At 43.1% G+C, this 22,395-nt stretch overlaps 1 protein-coding gene across 13 annotated transcripts in view; it reads right to left on the minus strand.

The window, feature by feature from the left end:
• Positions 1-22,395, minus strand: part of Ntrk3 (neurotrophic tyrosine kinase, receptor, type 3) — a 401,049-nt gene that overhangs the window by 286,643 nt on the left and 92,011 nt on the right. For all 13 annotated transcript variants that reach the window (XR_001785487.2, XR_001785486.2, XR_001785488.2 and 10 more), the window contains one exon: positions 11,236-11,304. Coding sequence is in view for 7 of the 13 variants with exons in the window: in XM_011250816.3 (XP_011249118.1) it covers positions 11,236-11,304 (69 nt within the window). In the remaining 6 variants the exon portion in view is untranslated. The remainder of the gene's footprint in view (positions 1-11,235; positions 11,305-22,395) is intronic.

The raw sequence follows: 22,395 nt of genomic DNA on the forward strand, positions 1-22,395 counted from the left end.
GTTTGTTGAAGATGCTGCCTTTTCTTCAATGTGTGTGCCTCTTTGTCAAATATCAGATGGACACCACATTACAAGTGTTCATATTTGGGTCATCTTTTTTTTCTATTGGTCTATATGTCTGTTTCAGTTCTGGTACCACATTGTTTGTACTGCTATAGCTCTATAATATACCTTCTAATTTGCAATAGCCATCCCTCATCCCTCAGTATCTTTTTGTTGTTGTTGTTGTTGTTTTTTTTTTTTTTTTTTTTTGAATAGAATTGCTTTGGTTATCCAGGGTCTATTCTGATTCCACATAAATTTAAGTTTTTTTTTCTATTCCTGTGAATAATGCTGTGGGTATTTGAATTGGAATTGCATAGAAACTGTAAATTGCTTTTTTGTAAGATAGTCATTTTCACAATAATGATTTTACTGGACCATGAACACAGGCTGTCTCACATTTCCTACATGCCTCTCATCTCTTCATACATCAGAAGTTTTCACTGAAGAGTTCTTTCATCTCCTCGGTTGGGTTACATTCAAGGTATTTATTTTACTATCTAAGGATATTGTAAATTCCAATGTGTCTATTATCTCTCAGCATGTTTATTGTCAGTGTATGGAAAGGCTACTGATTTTTTTATAAGTTGATTTTGTATATTGCCACTTTGCTGTAATTGTTTATGTTGCTTCTGAAAGTTTCTTGGTAGAATTTTAGGGAACTTTAATATCAAATATAATATCATCTGCAAATTGGGATAATTTGACATCTTCACCTATATGTATCCCTTTAATTTCTTCTTCTTGCCTTATTTCTCCAGCTAGTGCTTTAAGCATTATATTGGAAGAGAGTGGGAGTAGTGGGCAACCATCGTGTTCTTGATTCAAATGGGATTGATTTAAGTTCTTCTTAAGATAATGCTAACCATGGATTTGTCATACGTGGCCTTTGTTTTGTTGAGGTAAGTTCTACTCTCTCTAGGATTTTCGTCATGAAAGCATACTGGATTTCGTTAAAGGGTGTTTCTATATCTACTGACGTGACCGTGTGATTTTTTTTTTGTCTCCCACATTCAGAAAGTCAGAATGGCTAAGAGCAACAAAACAGTTGACAACAAATGCTAGTGGGGATTAGGGAAAGAGGAGCCTCATCCACTGTTGCTAGTGGGGATATAGGGAAAGGGGGCCCTAATCTATTGTTGCTAGTGGGGGTGTAAGGAAAGAGGGCCCTAATCTATTGTTGCTAGTGGGGGTGTAGGAAAGGGGAGCCCTCATTCACTGGTGATGGGAACAAAAGCAGATAATAGCACTCTGGAAATCAGTATAGCAAATTATCAAAAAGCTAAAAATGAGTTATGATGTGACCCTGCTATACCATCCTTGGCATATGCCCAAAGGACTCAATATCCATCTCTACAGATATTTGCTCAGCCATGTTCAAAGATGTTCTTTTAATGCCAGGCAGTAGTGCTGCATGCCTTTAATCCCAGCATTTGGGAGGCAGAGGTAGGCGGATTTCTGAGTTCAAGGCCAGTCTGGTCTACAGAGTGAGTTCCAGGACAACCAGGGCTATACAAAGAAACCCTGTCTTGAAAACCAACCAAACAAACAAACAAACAAAATAGATACAATAGATAAGAAATGGAAATTGTCTTTCAACAAATGAATGGATAATGTAAATGTGGTACATAAACACAGTGGAATATTAGTTAGCTATAAAAAAATGGAATTTTGAAATTTGCAAGTAAACTGATGAGTCTTTAAAAGATCATATTGAATGAGTGACTTAGACCCAGAAAGACATAAGCTGCCTAGCTCTGAATCTGCAGGAGTGGGTATACAATATGCAGTAAGTGAAGAAACCAGGAAGTATAAAAGGACATTTATACTGTAGGATGGAAGGGGAGAACTTAAGGGGAATAAAAGAATACAAAAACCTGAAAAGGGGTGTGGTGGAAATGGAGAAGAGGCTGTGAAGGGGAAGTGAAGTCAGTACAAAAGGAGAAAGAGAAAGAGAGACAAATAACCCCAAAGCAATAATACTTATGTATGAAGCGAAGTTGTGTCACTTGTGCTGTCAAGGCTCCCACAAAGGTTACAGATGATCTAACAAAACCCCCAGTACCAGGCATGAGAAACCCCGTTTGAGTTGTGGGTCCCTAAACAATATACACTATTTGCTGTTAACTTTGGTTGTCTCTCAGAGGTCGAAGGTCAGACCCTACTGAAGAAGACATCACACACTTAGGGCACAGGACTTGGAAGACTGGAGCTAGATCTAATCCAGCAGTTAACCTGTGGGCTGAGACCCCTTTGAGAGGACATGACTCCTTTGAGGGTCACATACCAGATATCTTGTATATCATATATTTACATTACAAAATTACAGTTATTAAGTGGCAACAAAATAGCTTTATGGTTGGGGGGTCACCACATGAGGAACTGTATTAAAGGACTGCAGCAGTAGAAAGGGTGAGAACCACCGATCTGAACTAAAAGCTTCCTAACTGCAATCTGTCTTCCATAATATCAAAAAGTGCTATGCAAGTTACCGGAGGAAGAAATCAGTCAGTAATCCTATATAGCTGTGATGCCTATCAATCACAATGATCAGCATGGCGAGATATCCCTAAAATATCTCTAAAGGTGCAATAGCCACACTCATGTGTTAATGATAACCAGCACCTGTCTAATTGGACTTAAGGCCCGCCCAACAGGAAACCATGCCTGGCACAAGAAAGCTAGCCAACTCCCTGGGGACCAGACAGGTTATTAAAACTTAGAAGAGAACCTTCTAGTGTTACTAGACCAGCCTAATTCCTAACTATAGTCTAAATCTTATCCTTATACCCACAGATAAATGTAGCTCTCATTCCTCACCAAAGAAGCTTCTCTTTACAGCAAATGGAGACCATTACAGAAAACCACAACAAGACACAATGTAAAAAAACAACCGATTGTGGAGAGACCAACTCTACAACATGACATTTACACCTAAGACCCACTGAGGAAGAGGGGGCAGAACCATTGTAAGAACCAGAGGACCAAGAAGTTTGTTCTGAGATTGTGTCTCCCATAAAGGGCTGTCTTAAAAAGACCTGAACAGTGACAATATCAATATATATGCTTAAGCAAAAGGGAGAAAAGTTCACCAGATCCAATCCCAAGACAAAGAACTGTGGGCAATTAGTGGCTGTTGAGCGAAGGAGAATTAGCGCCTCCTCGGAATGAGCTCCATCCTCCACAGTTGTTTACACAACATAGACTGGTTGGACCTGAGATCATATACACACAACAAAAATGGACTCAGAAAGTTATATCTACATATTTGTACACATATAAGCATATGTAGCAGTAATAATGACAGAATAAGAGACCATAAGGGGTGAGGAGGGATCATGGGAGGAGTTGGGAGAATGAAAGAGGAAGAAGGAATTGATGTAGTTATATTTTAATTTAAAAATACATTCCTTAAATATATAAATACATAAATTGAAACTGAGGAAAATGCACAGGACCACAAGGCATTACCACAGACTCTATTGGTCATTGCCATACCGTCTCTGAAAGGCTCCACTGTCCCCTGAGAAGAAGATAAGGGTGGAAATGCCAAATGGCACCTCAGGGATCATTATGAAAGTAAACATCACCTCATCTCCTTCCTTCACCTGAGAGGATCATGGGAGCTCTACCCCAGGCTTCCATTGCCCACCATTTAAGGCATTAGAGTACAGAGACAAAAACTGGGGAGAGACACAACAGTTCTGCAGACAGCATAAACAGCAAGACATGCTTTGATGTACTGCTGGGATCGAAGGAAAGAGTGGAAAGCAGAGGGAAAGAAGGAGTGAAGAGGAAGGAAGTGTGCTATGAAAGATGGGCTTTTGGTCTCCAAAGGGTGGGAAATAACCAGGAGAAGAAACGTTGGATTGAAAGCAGAGGAGAAAGCATGAGTAGACAGAAAGAGACAGAATACAGCAGGAGTGAAAGTCAGAGCGGGCTGGTCAGGGTGTGTGTGTGTGTGTGTGTGTGTGTGCCTCTGTGTGTGTGCCTCTGTGTGTGTGCCTCTGTGTGTGTGTGTGTGTGTGTGTGTGAGAGACAGAGAGAGAGAGAGAGAGAGACCCATGGGACCCCTTCTCAGAGAAGAGGAGCGGGGTTAGTGGAGGGTCTGTGTTAGAGGAGGTACTGGGAGGAGGGGAGCTGATATTGGAATGTAAAGTGAATGAATGAATGAATGAATAAATAAATGAATGAATGAATGAGTGAATTATAAATAATAAGTCAAAAAAGGAAAGCAAGAGAGCAGGATCCATGGAAAAAGATCGCGTGAACACTCGCAAACCTAGCAGTGGGATGGCAGAAGCAGAAGCTCTGGGCTTTGATGAGTGGTTAGTGTGTCCCAGACAAATAAAAGACCCTGTCCCACAAAACAGGTGACTGACACCTGAGCACTAACAGACTGACCTCTAGGCTCCAGAGGTCACAGTGTGCACTTACATGCACATGCGCATGATTTGGGCTTCCCATGCAGAGACCTGGGGAGAGGCCTGTTAACCCCTTTGAATGGCATTGAAAGCCCTGTAACTCCAAGATTTGCAAACTGAGCCAAGTCAGCCTGGATTTCCCCAGCTGCTCGCCTGACAAGATGCAGCCGTTCATTATTAAATAGATGTACAAACACAAATTATTTACCTGCACTGATCAGACTAGACAAGTGAGGAGATTAAGCAGTGTTGCCTCAAGCCACATAGAGCTTAATACAGTCCAACCTCTTGTTGGATTCCATGTGAGGACACAACCCAGCATCTCAGTGGCCCAAAAGGCAGACCATGCCAATGTATCCTGGGGCTGGCAAAAGAGTCAGCTGAGCTGGCTGGGATGTGCCAGGCACTGGCTCAGTAACAGCTCATTTCTTTCCATCCTTTCTCTCCTGGGCTTTGCTTCTACAGTCTGGTCCAGGAGAAGGGATGTACCTGAAGATTCGGTGCCTTGCTGTTCACCAGAGTCTGCTAGGAACTTCTTGGGAACAGTGGGCATGGAGGTTATGTGGGGTGGCTACTCCTCTTAGGAAGACATCCTAGCAAAATGCAGTTTAAGTTCCAAACTGGGGCAACCTGTACATCCCATGGATCCGATGCACAATGACCTTTATATCCAGACAAGGAGAGGTTGAAAAAAGAGAGACACACGAGTCCTAGCTCTAAGCTGGACATTGTGGTTCCCTTCTCCACGCAGTCCGAGCTCAGCAGAGGAGTCTCAATCAGAGCTTCTGGGGCAAACTTGCTCAGTTTAGAGCCCTGCTCTGTGCTCCATCAATAATGCAAGAGGCCCCATGAATAATACAGCAGCAACTGCTTCAGGCACAGTTTACTGGTGCCCAGCCCTGGCCTCAAGATGGCCCAAGGCCTAATCACAGGGCCCTAGGGAGTTCCCACAGATTAACTCAGCCTCACTCAGGCACAGGCACAAAAGAACAAGTTTTCAGGATCAGCCAAGGCCATGACTCTGTTCAGAAAACATTGATTGCCCTCCGGTCATCATGAGGGTGATTTTCTTCTCCCCTTCAGACCATCAGCACTGCCAGGTACAATTCTGGGTCCAGATTGTACAAAAGAGGGAGGAGACCCAGAGGAGCAGGGGCAAGGCCTCTGCCCACCCCACAAAGTGTGCAGCCTAGGCCTCCTTAAGATAATCGACTGTGTTAAAAGTGCATAAATAAAAGATGCAAGTTGAGCTTACTTAGTTAACCTGAATAATGTGTTGAACTGTGCCTTCCAGAGATATTGGTCCATGTCCTAACCCCAGGATCCACAAGTAGGATCTTCTTTGTTGACAGGATCAAGTTAGAGATAAAGGATTGAGATTATTTTGATTTACAGTGGGTCCTAAACCAACATGCAAGAACTGGTATCTGTAGAGGGTCTGGAGGAAGAATGGATGTCAGCCACAAGGAAGGTAGCACCAGGGATGGTGCCACAAACCCGAAAGCACCAAGAGCAACCAGTATCTGGCAATGTCAGAGAGGGCTTAAACCTCAGAGCCTTTGAAGGGAGAGGTGCTCTGGTGACACTGTAACTCAGACATATGGCCTAAGAACGACGAACAAAAATGTTTCCATCACCTTGAAGTCACCAGGTTTGCAGTGACTTAATAAGGCAGGTATCAGAAATAGGACTGCCAGAAAACTCACCAAGACTCAACTTTAAAATCTGTAAGTGGGGATAAGTGTATTCCAACACAGTTTCTCTGTAGCACTAATATGTGTACTTTGTGAGTTAAAGGGGAGTCACAATAAAGCGAAAACTACCACAATAGCAATAGAGTTAGTGATGGAATTCCTTGGATGGATACGCCTTGACTGAGGGCTATCAGTGATCACATTCAGGACTAGGAGAAGGACAGTGCCAGGGTCAGCCCAGCCTCCTTCAACACTGAGTGAGTGTTTTACCAAGTCGATTAAATCTGCAAATTACAACACACATAATTATCACTTTGCTTTAAGAAAATGAAATATTCCAATCTATTTTAATCATGTCTGCTCCATGTCTGTGGGGTATTAAGAGAAGCCTGCTCAAGATGCATTAATGGTCCTCAGAGTATTTCTGGAGGGTTTCTATGTTGAGGGCTGATGAACTTCTGGTGCCTCTTGCCATTGCCTAAGTTGTACCATGGGATTTAGAACCCAAACATCTTTTCTTCTGTATTCATCCTTTATCTTTAAAACAATCTTGCAGAGTCTTGCTCTGATCTAAGGACAGATAGTTGCAGTTTCAGGGGAAAAAATAGTAGCCAGAAACTCCTGAGCACAGTACAATGCCAAGTCAGATTCCATCAGATCTACCACTGAAATACTGCTGGCTGCACCATAGCAAAGTTCAGAGGATATTCTCAGCTTGCTCTGCAAGAAGGGTACTTCCTGAGCTGGAGGAAGATTTAGTCAGACGCTTGCCAAAGGCCCTCCCTCCAATCTCACAAAAGCGAGAGTACAAGAAGGGTCTTGGCACACAGCAAGAATCCTGAAATGATTTGATGATCTAGGGTTTGCCATCAGGGGTGCGGGTCATCTTGGCTCCTGGGAGGACAAGCTGGACATTCATAGTGTGACACTGTGTGAGGGGGTGAAAGAGAATGAGTTTCAGAAACAGTGGCTTCAGGCAGTAACCACCCTGAAATTCATAATATTAGTCTCCAGATTACCAACTCACCAGCCATATGATCCTGGTATAATGACTTGACTTGTCTAAGCCTTGAATCCCTCATTTGCAAAACAGATTAAAATAACTCCCATATGGGGCAGCTTCAAGGATGAGCCAGGATCTTGTATTTATTCATTACTCGGTGCCTTTCTTCTCCTTTCCCAATGAAAATGCATACTCAACCCTTCTCATGAAGAGTTTCAACTCTGTCAACTACATCATCAACTGTTACATCAAGAATTGTGTTGTAGGAGAGAAGTTGGTTAGGGCATGGCAAAGGCCCTCAAAGGTACCTTCACGGAAGGAAACATGCTAAGAAATATTTAAATAACCCATTTACCCTGTGTGTTTCTGCAGATGCTCACTGAAAGTTTTACACAGCTGCCTCATGACTCTCCTGGCTACCCCAGCACACTGAGTCCCTCTCCTACAAGGCCAACACTCTTTCTGAAAACACCGGACACATCCCCAAACTCCATCCCACAGACTCCATCAAGCAGACCTTGGCGGTCTAGATGGCTCATGGCAGATGGCGCCATGTGGACTAATCAAGAAGTCAGACAAGAAAATCCTACCCCCTCTTCCATTTGCCAGGAAATGCAATTGTTTGGATTTTAATCATAGCCACAGCTAAGAGCCAATGTGCAGTCCCCTTCAGCCCAAAGATAAATTTTCCACTCTCAGCTTTCAATTCTTCCTCAAAAAATAGACCCCTACCAGGGTGATCGTTCCTTAGAGGGGGGCTTCTTCATCCACCACTGCAATTTTTTTCTGATTTAACACTATGACAGAAATAAAATACTGTTTGGATATGGTGGCACTCATACAGTGACTCACACCGCCAGGAATGTCTTCATTCCTCCATAAGTTACAGCTAGCTCACCGGTATATTGATCCCGGGGAAAGATGAATGCAGAATCCCATGATCCTCTGGGAGAAATGTGACATTTTCTTTAAATATATATCCACAGAACAACTGTTTCTAAATCCCCATGAAGCAGGTCACCGGGGCAGCACACAATTGATTTCACATCCAACGATTTCTTAGAAAGAACACTGAACATTTTCTCAATAATTCAGCCTTTAGCAGACCCTGACATCTTCTTGAGGAGTGCTGTCTCTGTCCTCGCCTATGTGAAGGGGCAGGGATCCTAGAAGAACTTGATCAAGAAAGACAGACCTTCTGCCCCCAATCAGCTTGAGGTCATTATGCTTTGCAGTGGTTTGAATGAGGTGCCCCTATCAGTCTCAGGCATTTAAAAACTTGGTCCCCAGTTGGTGACTGTTTGGGAAGAAGTTGGGAGGTGTGGCTCTGTAGGGAGAGGTGTGTCTTGGGGTGCGATTAAGGTTTCAAAAGCTCACAACTACCCACAGTGTGCTCTCTTGGCTTCCTGCCTGTGGGTGAGGATGTAAACTCTCAGCTGTTACTCTAGTGCCATGCCTGCCTGCCTGCCTGCCTGCCTGCCTGCCTGCCTGCCTGCCTGTCTGCCGTCATGCTCCATTCCACTTTGGTGATGGACTCCTACCCTACTGGAACTATAAGCCCCAAATAAACCCTTCATTTTATAAGTTGCATTGCTCATGGTGTTTTAGTTCAGAAGTAGAAAAGTACCTATTACCTGCTTCATCATTGGTAATTTGGCTGGATGCAGAATCACCTAAGAGACATACCTCTGGGTCTATCTGTGAAGGAGCTTGTAGACTGGGTTAATGGAGGGGCTGAGACATGTCCTAAATGTTTTCAACACCATTACATGGATTAGGGTTTCAGGCTGAATAAAAAGGAGACAGTAAGGAGGGCATCAACATTCGTCTCTCTCTGATCCCTGACTGCAGAAGCTGCCCCATGCTCCTGCTGCCATGCCTTATTCACCATGATAGGCAATATTATCTTTGTTTTAAACTAAAACAAACCCATCCTCTCTTACCTTGTGTCTCATCCAGTCCCCGTTTACCCACTGGTCTAAATGAGGAAAGTTATCTTATCCATGCCACAACAATGAAATATGTAACTGATACAGAGGGAAACCTAGCAGAGAGGCATGGCCACACACTTGCTGAAGAGTATAAAATTGGCTGAAAAGCAGTGGGGGACAGTTAAGCATGGGTCCAGACTTTCAGTCTGCCTACTACCATTTGTCTAATGGGTGACATGAAACAAAAATCTTCCCTTACTAAGTAACTCAGGGTCCTCCAATGTGGTATGTGAGCAAGAATTCCTACCTTACAGAATTGTCCTAAAGATTAAAATCTATTAAGAAGGATATATAATAGGTTCCTTGTCACAGTGCCTGGCACAAAGGAGTAGTTTGGAAACAGTGATGGTAAGAATTGCTGTAGCCATACCAACTTACCCCTAAGATCCTCCACTACACTACATCTAGCTCAAGGAGGGAATGAATAGAACACACTAAGTTCAACAGTACTGACATCAGAGGTCTGTGACATATTATGTTTGGGAGAATGTTTTATCAGCAATATTTTGTCTACCTTCCTTTAGCTGCCTATTTTTGGTATCCCTACATCTCAATCAAATGGGACTAAGAACTCTGATCATTGAGCCTACTGGTACTCATACCAGAATATCAGAGTAGTACCCTGGCTGGGGTGTGTGTGTGTGTGTGTGTGTGTGTGTGTGTGTGTGTATTGTGTGTGTGTGACACACACTTCTAAGAAAGGAAAGCAATATACACTAATATTGCCTTTTTTTTAAGGCTAGATTTCATTGTGCAGCCTAAACTGACTAGCCTGTAACTTATGTAGCTCAGGCTAAACGAAAACTGATGATCTTTCTGTTTTTACTTTCTAAGTACTGAGATGACCACAAATCCCAGTTAGCAACACCTTCAAAGTGATAACTTCTCTCTATCTGTCCCTGGGATGGCTGTGGAAAGTGTCATGTAAGCAATCAAGCCATGGGGACAAGGATAATATGCAAAGTTGTCAGGGGGAATGTGTTACTAGGGTGTAAATGGTCTCGTTTCTATCAGCTGGTCTGAGAAAACCAAGGTTATAACTGGACAGGTAGAAAGAGAAGAAGGTGAAAGGCCTGTAGCCAAGGCAGAGATCCAAGGTCATGGTCCAAGGTCATTGCTTCTTAGTAGGCACTGTGCTCACAGTCAGGGAATTTGGATCTGAGTCACTAAGTAAAAAGGAACACACGAACAGTGTCTCTAAAACTCAGTCTCCCTAACCCCATCCATGCCTCAATTCCACTTCAATATATTCCTTGATTTATTCCCTCAACATAATACACTGTCCTTCATGCACAGAGATGACCTGATGACTCACACAGCAACATGAGTTATTTTCCCCCAGCACTGGTCACGAATTTTTACTCATCCAGCCAACATCTGTTTGCACAAAATGGCTGGCTAGGGTAGGAATGCATTGATCAGCCTTGGAATGCAACAGAGCTAAGTAGTCCACACACAGATAAAACAAATAAATGCCCTCTCCCATGCTCACAACGCCGAGATGGCGAGCTAAATAAGTTGACAGGAAATCATGAGCCCTGTAAAGGCCATTCAGTTGGAAGCTGGAAGCCCATATTCTAGTATCAGTTATGCAAGTCCTTATAAATAAAACTGTAGTTGATTATCAAATAAGTTTCTAGGGCTCAGAGTTCACAAAATGCAGAAAAGGATACCTACCTTCCATGGCTCTTGTTGTGGTAAATCTAAGCTCATGTAAGCAAAAGCATACCTGGTAAAGCTACAAAATTATGTATAGCAAATGTTGTTTATTACAAATTAATTGAGATACTTATTATTATCAATATTAAAACTGCTACTGCTAATTTCCTGCAGATAACAAAACTAAATGCTGATAGAAGATAAGACTCAGTCTTTTCGAAACAAAATGTGCCTAGCAACAGCATCTGAAGTGAAATCCAGAGATGGGGTGGGTCACTGTCCCTGAACATGATATGCTCAATGCTCTCCAACCCAAACAACCCAGCCACCAGGTGGCTCCAATTCTTGATACTCTTGATACTTCCCACCCATCCATTACCAGCACTCCACCACCTGGACAAAGTCTTCAATTCCGAACTTACAATTCCCGAAGGCTCAGCGTCTGGAAGAGCTGCCAGGAGAGTGTGGTGAGCCGGTTACTTGACAAGTTTCTGCAAAATTGACAAAGAAAAGGGGCAGTTAAAGGACAGATCCAGCATCAGGAATGCCCTGGGTGTAGAACTTGGCATCTGGAGGCAGGCTCTGCTCTGCTTCTTTTTCTTCACTCTAATGTCTACCCGATGTATCTAATGATAGAGCTATCATTATGTACCATCATATACATTGCTAATGGTGTTTCTGCTAACAGTTGAGACCAGGGGGGCAGATGCGAAGAGGATGCTAAAGCCTTTATAAAGGATAGGATTTTACACATCCAAGAAACAACGTGGTTCTCTTGGTTACCCCTCCAGAATACCTTTTCATAAATGCTCAGGGAGCCTGCTTGAAGCAACCTTCTCTAGGCAATAGTTCTGTGGATAGCTAAGCTCACAATATCTTTTACATCCACACAGGCAGGACATCTTCAGGTTTCTTATCAATTCTTCTTAGCCATCCCTCCCCCAGAACACATGGCCATTCAAGAGATCAAGACATCAACCTTTTGTTCACACATCTCTTCTCCTAATGGCTATTTAATTGTTCTCATTAGGATGTACAGGGGAAGGGAGCAGCCATTAGTCTTCTGAATAAAAGAAGAAACACGTCTACAGTTATTACTTTGCTGGGCTCAACAAACAACGTTTGATGTGACGACAGCCCTTAAAGGCAGTAGTTAGACACCCCAAGAAATGAAGTGGCAACCCAGGAACAATGTATTCGTCTGCTGATGGGAACAGATGCGGTGCTGATTCCATCTAGATGAATATCCATCTCCACATGAACGTGTGTATATTTGTATCTACTAAACACATAGGTAACAAAGCAAATACAGACTCCTGTTTACACACACCCATGTGGGTGTGCGCACATGCACACACAGACACACACACATGCTTTCATGTGCACTTATGTTTAAATGACTTGCTATAGAAAGTCAACTATAGGCTAGGCTGAGGCCTTAGAGGTAGTCCACTGACAAGAAACACAGAACCTTATCTTCAAATTGCAAATTAGTAAGCAGAAGGAAGAGTATAAACAAAGTGACATGAGCAATTGGGAGGGGGACAGCTTCACTCGGGTGCTCGGAGAAGAGCCTTCTGACAAGGTAACATGGGACCTGGCAAAAGAAATAATGAGAATGGGCTGAAAGCCAGGAATAACATTTCAGAGACTCACTGTAGATAAGCAAGCCAGGGATTCATGCCACATCTACAGATCTTGGCAAGAGACTGGTATTACTCCAAAGAGCAATAGGAAGTGTTGGGTGGCTCTTAGGGGTGATGTGTTATTAACTAAATACCTCTTTTTTTAATGGGGGACTAAGACATGAAGATGGCAGGCTAATTGGGGGACATCAACTACCTTCTAAGCAAGAAAAGGGAAAAGGGGGGAAGGGAAAGGGAAATGGGAAGGGGAGGCAAAAAGGAAGGTAAGGGAAATGGGAGGGGAGAAGAGAAAAGAAGAGGAGAGGAGGGGAGGGGAGGGGAGGGGAGGGGAGGGGAGGGGAGAAAGAAGAGAAGAGAAGAGAAGAGAAGAGAAGAGAAGAGAAGAGAAGAGAAGAGAAGAGAAGAGAAGAGAAGAGAAGAGAGCAATGAGGAGAGATGGGTTCAAGGTAAGTGCTGGAGATAAAGCGATCAGAACATGCAGCTTGCCCTAGGCAAAGAGGATGGTAAAATGAGTGCTGGATGTTATTGTTTGAATACAAAATAGCCTCCAAAGACACATATTTTGAATGTTTCTTCCCCAGCTGGTGGCACTATTTTCAGAGGTCATAAACACTTTAGAAAGTGGGACATATCTAGAGGAGGTAAAAAACTAGGGATGAGTCCTTGGAAATATATAACCAAGAAACCATGGACTCTCTTAAACCATGAACCAAAATATTCTTCCCTAAGTTTTCATGTCAAGTCTTTTGTCACACAACAAAGAAAGTCATGAATCCACTGGTGACTAGGGAGGCATTTAGTAAGATGAGGAAACCAACTAACCCATCACATTTGGGCAGTGGAGCCAAAATCATCCTCTTGGATCAGATAACAGACATAGGAGAGAAATGTAAGAGAAGGCAATGGCAAATGGATATAATCGACTCATATGTTGCATGTTAGAGAGCTCGGTCGCTGGAGGGGGAACCAGAATGGAGGCAGACGTAGTGTTATCTAAAAATTTATATATTACAGAATATAAAGCCTTGGTGAATTTCCTCATCAGGCATGCTGAACTGGCCTGCTTGAACTCCTGATGTCCTGCACATCAGCCAGATACAGTCAAAACACAGGCATCAAAGTCTAATCAATCCTGTTTTCCCTACCCTTTCCCCCACTCCATAGTATCTCAACACCCATATTCAGTTTGAAGAAGTTACGAAGAGTCATCGACCCAGTTCCCTGGGCTTTTGGGTTGGAGAGGGTTATTAATAGGTTGTCTTTCTAGGGAATGTATAAATGGTCATATTTGGAACAGGGAGGAAATAGCTAGAATTGATTGTATAGCCATAATCTCATTTGGTAGATATCTTTATAATTGTTACTAAGTTGAAGTCATAAATTCTTATTTGGTGCAGAATGTATTTTGATGCAAAATCAAGGTTATCATTGGTATAAATTTCTTCTATTGATGCTAAATATTTGAAAGTACAGGGCTTAGACCCAGTCCTTCTTTTACTGTTATTATAAACATATCTGGGATGTTTAAGCCTGTGAGTTTAGGACCAAATAGCAAATTCATGGCTCTGAGATTATTGTTAGGGAGTTTTCAAGATTTTAACTAGAAATAGCTGAGAGTAGTTAACAGATTACTTTACATAGATAGTTGGTTTTCACAAACATCAGAAATCCATAGAATGTGATGGTCAATGTTATTTATTCATTTGTTATTAAAACTAGTCTGCTCCTGACAACTTTCCTTGTCTTGGATTCAAAGAAGAAATTGAGCATCTGTGAGTTACTCCGGTTGTGGCAAGACAACTACACAAGAATTGCCTCTTTTCATCTACAGACATAATACTGTTCAAAGAAAAGACACAACTACAGGTTTAGGACAGCATAATTCCAGTCCTTAATATTCCTTTTTCACTAGATCTGTCAGATGACCCTGGCCAGAAGACTGAATAATGGTGCTCCAACGTTTTGAAGTAAAGGACTGTCCAGGTGTTAAGCAGTCTCTATCAATTGGCTAAGTTTTGGAAGCTGTGTCAGGCTTCCTATATATTTTCAGTTAATATCAATTGCTCTTGGATTTCTGACAGGGTTGAAAAACTACATAGTCTCCTAGCTAACCTAGACTTTTTACTTTGAGAGGAACAGATTTAAGAGAATGGTTTTCAGTTGACATTCAATCTAAAGCCAAGACATAGCCAAGTGCAGAACTATAGCCTTTTAAGTTAGGATAAAGGACAGTCTTCAATTTTATTGGCAAAAATGTTGGACTGGGTGTTAGGTGTATCTTATATCATATAATTTACAAAATAGTAATAATTGTGTTCAATTTATATTTTGAGAGAAAGTCTTTTTTTTAATTAAACAGAAAGGGTGAAATGTTGCAGGATTTTCTCTGTCCAATCACACTAGGGCAGTGGCAGGCCTGTGATTGAACAGGAAAAGGGAGGCAGAGCTAGGAGCTGGGGGACAGATAGAGAGGTCTCAGGAGGGAAGGAGGAGAAGAACCAGAATGGAGGCCAATGTGGTGTTATCTAAAGATTAGAATAATTGGGTTAAAGTTTTATCATTATCAATTGGCTCTGAAATTATTGTATTGGCATCTTGTAAAACGTGATATTAGTAATACATAAATCTAATTAGTTAACTATAAAAAATGTCAAATTAAACCCATCATTTTTTACAAGTAACATCTATTAATAAAGGTTAAGGTATTGACAAAAGAGTCCATGCTCCTTGTAAATATTAAGCTTGAGATGTCTGTTAGATACCTAGAGAGTGAAACCAAATAATCTGTCAGAGAAATGGGTTTGTACTGAGACCCATAGACCTGCCTGAGAATGTACTGAGTGTGAAACAAAAACAGCTATTCAAACATAAGAACAGTTAAGGAGCAGGGCACCCCTCCCCCCATTAGCTGTCACCTATTTGTGATAAGATAGCTGGATCTTACACTGTCCTAAACCTACTAAATTTTCTAAGACAGTATAGGATGCTGTTGATAATGCAACCGAATGCTGAGGGTTCAGGGGACTGGTATAGAAACAAAAGAGACCCCTTATAGATAGATCCAAGGTCTGTTGCTCTGTTCTCTTCCCTGACTCTGAGCCCACAGAGCTCTCCAGGAAGACCCAATGATCCTAAGAAATCCCACACATCTCAGGACATGAAAATCATCATGTTCTGCTTCACAAAGCCCCTGTGGCTTACTCCTACAAACTTCTACCACTATCACTTACGAAGAGAACACAAATTATACAAGAACTGTACCAAGATCATTTAAGGTAGCCCCAGGGCAAGCTCCCTAAAGCAAACACTCCTGCTCAGAGAAATGCAGCAATGGGTCCAGAAAATTCCCAGAGAGTCGCTGCCCAAACATAACCAGTAGTCTTGGAGCGCAGAAGCTGGGATCAAAGGCCACAAGTCTCAGTAGCAGACTCTAGGACTTAATTGCTATTAGCCTGTGTGATGTTGTATCAAATCTGAGTGCTTAGATCACCCAGGTAGAAGCCTTTTTACTGTCTCTGTTTCTCCTGCTTATTGTTTATGCACAATAAGTATAGCATCCTTGGGAGTAAAACTTGAACAGTGGGACTGAGGAAATAGTTCAGTCAATAAAATATTTGTCATGCAAGCATAAGGACCCAAGGTGAAGTCCCAGAATACAAATCCAAAGCCAGATACAGTAGGACAAGTTTGTAACCCAAGCACAGTGGAGGTAGAAATAGGTAGATGCTTGGAGCCTGCCATCCAGATAGCATCTCCGAATCATACAACTAATGCATAGGGCTCCTAAGAGATGACACCCAAAAGCTGACCTCTAGCCTTCTCCTATATGTGTGTACTTGCGTGTGTGCATGTGCACTTCAGCATGTGGAGAGAGAGAGAGAGAGAGAGAGAGAGAGAGAGAGAGAGAGAGAGAGAGAGAGAGAGAGAGAGAAACTCAACACAAGGGAATTCTGGCAGAAATTTGCAAAGATTCCCAGCCTGCACCTTTACATCCCCAGTTTTCTCCAGAGCTCCACTGAACACAGCCTATGCTGCAGAAGCTATGGACTGGCAGCCTGCAGGGACCCTGTGCTCACTGAGCCTAAAGGCACAGGATACTCATAAAGCAGGCCACTGGCCAAAGAGGCTTCTGATAGGAACAAGCCACCCTAGAGGCAGGCCTGGCCCAGGTACACTAGCTCCTTTCTGAGAAAGGAACAGGCAGGGAGCCTGCCAGGAGTTCCGGGGAGCCCCAGGCAGAAAGTAGGCTGCCAGCCATGTCCTCTTACAAAGGTCACGCTTTGCTACAACAGGCAGAAATGTCAAGAGAAAATTGGATTCTGAAAGAAAGAAAATCATAGGCACTCTGGGCAAATAAAGAATAAGAAATAGCATTATCCCCCTCCTCATTACATGGAAAAGACAGCTGGGGGCCTGGGACACCTGGTAAAGAGGAATGAGCTTCTATTCTGCCACAGGGGTGTGGCTTCATCTCCAGCCCACTCCTCCTCCACCCATCCAGCCCCATCTGGATGAGAAAGATTCTTCAGATTTCTCAAGCACATTATAGAGTGGCCACTACTTTACTCATACACTATCCACACACACACACATACACCCTCACACACATTTCCACATACAAATACACTGCCACACGAGTCCCAGAAAAATATGCAGTGTCTAACCTGGGCACCCAGACTCACAATAGTAATACCTAGGTCCAGAGACAACCATATACTTCACAAACACAAGCAGGGTGTGCCATCCTCTGGCCATCCTACCCTCTTGAACATTTATGCATTCTCATGACACAGGATAGATGAGAAAATGGAGGTCTGGAGCGTTGCCGGGCATTAGCATCCAGATGGACAAAACTCACTGCCCCAGTTTTCCTTCTTGCTGACACCTCACCTGGATCCATCTGTCAGCAGTTATTGATGCTCTGGATATGCTGTTCATCAGACAAGAGTTTAATTAAGAGTCACTCTGCCTCCGAGCCCTATGGCAGCCTCCTCCTAGTGCCTCCTCCCTAGCAGATCCATTGTCATCTGCCTCTGACTTTTGCTTGGGTCAACGGCCAGCATCTCAACCATCTGATCATCAAATTAATTTGGTGAGTGGGTATTTATGAAATGAAGCATCAAACACTTTCCTGGATATCCTCTTTGTCCTCTCACTGTCTCTGTCTCTCTGTGTGTCTCTGTCTGCCTGTGTGTGTGCGTGTGCGTGTGTGTGTGTGTGTGTGTGTGTGTCCCTCTCTCTCATCTGAGACTCCCATATAAAGCCATTAATTTTGTTCTGTGTATCTGGCTTCTTCAGCCAGACTCTGTGGTCCAGAGGCAATAAATAGGGATGATGGGAGCTTTGGACACAAAGACAGAACACATATGGCCACACTCTGGACCCTGTGGAGAGAAAGGGCTGAGACGGCCTTTCTTACACTAACCATGCAGAAAACAGGGATCCTCTGAGGCAATCTGCCACTCTGTCTGGTAGACAGGTTCTCTGATGAAGCAGCCCCTGGACCATCCTAAAGGGAGATTACATCTTTATTTAACAGGAGCAGAGCCCTATGACTGATAGTCACCCTCTAGCCTAGGAGTCCTGTTAGCCTATAAAGGGTTAGCAGATGGACACTACTGTCAGTAGAATCCAACCAGAGTAGCTCTCCCATGGCCCTTAACTTGGGCACTGAGCCTTGAAAGGGGGACAGTGGAAGCCATCAATGGAGATTCTGAAGACAGAGATGATGGACTTCCTGGACTAAGAGTGGGACAAATTTTTAGAAGCAGCAGCTCTTCTAGCAGAAGTCAACTCCATGGGCAGTATGTCTTACTATTCGGTTGTGTCAGGGATGGCTGAGGAAAGAACAGGACTTCTTCATGCTCCTTAAACCATTCTGCTCCATCCATGTACCACTAACCTGGACAACCAGCCACCCATACCCACTCACGTCAACATCACAGACCCCTCTGTCAGCTGTCTTCCTTTCCAACTCCAAGACACTTGCCCCACCTCTGCATCATCTCAGCCACTATAATATAGGTTTGGATTTCTATGGTCATGGTATGAAATGGTGCTTTCCCTACAGATTTCCATGTTGGAGTCCTAAGAGTATTAACACTATTAGAGCTAAGGTCTATAGAGCAAGTGACAAAGACTATAGGTGGTCATTAGGGTTGGTCCTAATTCAACTTGGCTCATGTCTTTACAGGCATTGAAATGCTCAGAAGAAAGAGCATGGAGAGACATGGGGAGAATATAGCCACCAAAAACTAAACAGAGAGGCCTTGAAAGAAATCAAACCTAGCAACTTGGACTCTGAGCCTCCAGATCTGTAAAGTGCTGAAGCCACTTGAACTATGGTGTGGTGTCATAGTAGGCCCAGAAAATTAATACACACGTCTTCAGCCCTTTCATTTGACCCAAGGGCATGACAACCAATTTGAACAGCCCCCTAGAGCCTGGGAAGGACTCTAAGCCCATGGTATGCTGTCATCCCTCACGCTGTATACACATGATCACACATGAACCAGCCTCCCAGACAAGTTCCAATTGCTAATATCCAATCTTCTACTGGTCCATTTGTTAAGCCCCTAGGTATACCCCAGCCTCCTCCTGCAAGAGATTAGTGTGATAGAAAAACAGAAGACCAAAAAGATTTTCAACTCTCATTCCCAAGACAAATTCCACTGCTGCTGGATGTTCCTGGAGGATTCATTCAGCAGCTGCTGAAGGACATCCCCTCCGCGCATCACGAGTTTTCTGTGCACTCAGCTCTGCTATCCAGAAACCCCCTCCCAATCCCACAGCTCCTAGTGACTCCTGAGGCTTGCCATGTGGAAGCATCACACGGCAAAGCTTAGTTATTTCTTGCACAGAGGCAGTTTTTGAAAGATGTGTCTCTCCCCTCCTTAAAATCTAACACCTCCTCAGATGTGTCGCTGCACCCTTTTTCAAGCCCCCCCCACCCACATAAAAGAGAACATGTGTGTTATAGTTGTATAGCTTTGTCTTCTTGTGGAACTCCTAACAGAGAGAGCAGAGGCTGTCTCGGACTCTTTCACCTGGTTTTGTGACCCTTTCCCTCATACCAGCTTGCCTCTTCCAGCCTTAATATGAGCGGAGGTGCTTAGTCTTACTGTAACTTGATATTCTATGTTTGGTTGATATCCACTACTGAAGGCTCTGCCTTTAGGACCTAATCTCATCGTGAAGGTGCCCCTCCTGACCATCACCTTAGAGGTGAGGAACTATACAAATGAATCTGTGGAGCACCAACATTCAGACCACAGCATTATGGGAGTAAGATTGGGCTGACATTCTACTGACCACTTGCTCAAGAGCCAGAAGTTCACCCCTCATGGTCTTGACTCTGTGACTTCTATGCACTGAGAGTGACAGGGAGCATTAGGGGGAGGGTCTCATCACCAGGACCTAATGATAGCACTGAGGAAACCCCACAACCCATCCTCTTAAAATCCAGATTCCATAACAAGAAAATGGATACTGACGCCCAAGAGTCTTCTTGAAGGCCGAGAAATATTTTTCTGCATCACTGATATATTTGCTTTTGCCTCAATTAAATTGTTGTAAAAGGGGGTGGGGTTTAAAGCCATCTGAGCCATTTTTATTCAGCTAAATTACACTGGATGGCTCATTTAATGAACTTTAATGAAGCCAAAATGCTTTCTCTAATCAAATCTCAAGTGACGTGCCTGGAGTCTTGACCTTACATCAGGAGACTGGAGGCAGCTTTCTCTCAATTGCCCTCTGCTGGGCTAGGTCAGGGATTCCAAGGGTGGGTTCCTAAGAATCTAAGTGTCTAGTATGCTCATCAGTATTATGCCGGGTGGGAAAGCATAATATCTGACAAATCCTTCTACTGCAGAAAATATGAAGAGACTTGTTTATGGCAGAATTTCTCAAGGCCTTAAATGAGAGAAGTCCCTAGCTTACTGAGTCTCTCAAACTTATTGTACCACAGACCCTTCCCTTCACTGTAGCATATCAACCAAAAAAAAAAAAAAAAAGATACTCTCATCACATACTTAGTGAATGCATTTCTAGACTAAGACTCAGAAAGCCCCAGCCAGTAGGCTGGCAGTCTAGTTTTTTGCAGTTTTATTGGAAAACAGTCATTCCTGCTGTCTTTGTGTTGCCTATGGCCATATTCTAAGCAGAATAATAGCCTTCCAAAGATAACCATGTTCAGAATGTGTCACACGCACTGTTCATTTCCAAACAAAGGGGACCTCATGGAGGTAGTGAAGGGTGTGAACCAGGGACACCAGGGAAATTTCCTTATGTTACATTGTTGTCCAACAGTAACCACAGAAGCCCTTCAAAACAGACACAAGACTTGTGCAGGCTCAAGCCACACAAAATTCCAGAACTGAGACCTGAAGCAGTCACTAAGCCCCAGCCCTAGGGGACTAATGACTGCTAAGAGAGAAGCACTAGTTTGTTTACGGGTGCAAAGGAACACGATTCAGTGGATGGCCACACATCCAAGCATGTATACTTTGCACTAATTGAACTGAGTGAGTTTACAAAAGAAACAGTGGGCACCAGTGGTTGGGTATGGAAAGAGAGCTGTATCTGGAAGGATTTGGGGAAAGTGGTCACTGTGACCAAGATACAATGCATCAAACTATCAAAAGAATTAATAAAAATATGCATTTAAGTGTAAGCCAAAAGAAGAGAGAAGGTCAGAGAGAAATGTAGCCAAAGAAGCTAGTCGAAGAAGGATGAGATGTTGGCTTTGAAGATAAAGGAGGGGCTGTGAATGTGTGTGGCCATTAGAAACTGCAAACATCAAAAAAGAGATTCTCCCAAAGTTTCCAGGAAGTAGCAAGGCCCTACTGACACATGAACTCTAGACCTCAGAGACTCACTGTAGGCTTCACAATGTGGAAGTATAAGATATTGTATTTACATTGCCTTATATCACCAACTGTTTTAATTTGTTATAGCAGCAACAGATAGCTGATACAAGGTTACATTTACACTAGTACATTCACAGTGGAGTCAAATAGATGCAACAATTCTGTAAGTCGAAAATGCTCTGTGGTCCTTCATAGGAAAAGACTAACAACTTCTACCCTGGGCTGGCATTTTCTCCTTTTCTATCTTTTCCTTTCATTACCTTCCTGCCTGCTTGCCTTTCGTGAGTGTGCATGTAGGTGTGCTTGCACATGCGTATGCATGCTTGTGGAAATAACCTCAAGTCTTCCTCATAAGCTGTTTACCTTTCATTTCAGACTTGGTAGCTCTAGCCTGTAACTAGGCAAATAGGGTAGGCTGCCTCTCCAAAAATTCCCAGGTGTCCTCTTGCCTTGGGCTCCCCAGCACCGGGATTACAACTATGCATTACCTGTTAGGTATCATTTGGGTTCTGGGGTAGAAATCAGGTCCTTGTACTTACAAGGCAAGTACTTTACCAACTGACCTATCTCTCTACTCTCTAGCTTTTGGTTGGTTGGTTGGTTGGTTAGTTGGTGGACAAGTGTCTTGGTATATACACCAGGCTGGCCTTGTATTCTCAGTCTTCCTGTGTTATGCTCACAAGTACTGAGATTAAAGGTATATACTATCACATTAATCTAGACTAGTACCCTTCAACAGAAATTAAATGCAAGATCCATATGCCAGCTGAAATTTTCTATTAACGTGGTTTAAAATGGTGGAAAGAAGTATCAATATCCATCAATATCCTGAAAATATCAGTAACTCAACCTGCAATCAGTATCAAACACCACTGAGATATTTTTCATTCTTATGTTGGTATTGTTTTTTGTAGTAAGTCTTTGAAATGTGCATTTGACATTCAAAGCACATCTCAATTAGGACTGGCCACTCTTCAAGTGCTTAGTAGCCACAGATGTCCAAGGCAGAGCGATCCACCATCTGGGAAACCCAGTTGTTGACTGGAGGCCTTGGTGGAAAGAGAAGCTG

The sequence above is a fragment of the Mus musculus genome, chromosome 7 (genome assembly GCF_000001635.26).
Source record: "Mus musculus strain C57BL/6J chromosome 7, GRCm38.p6 C57BL/6J".
NCBI lineage: Eukaryota > Metazoa > Chordata > Mammalia > Rodentia > Muridae > Mus > Mus musculus.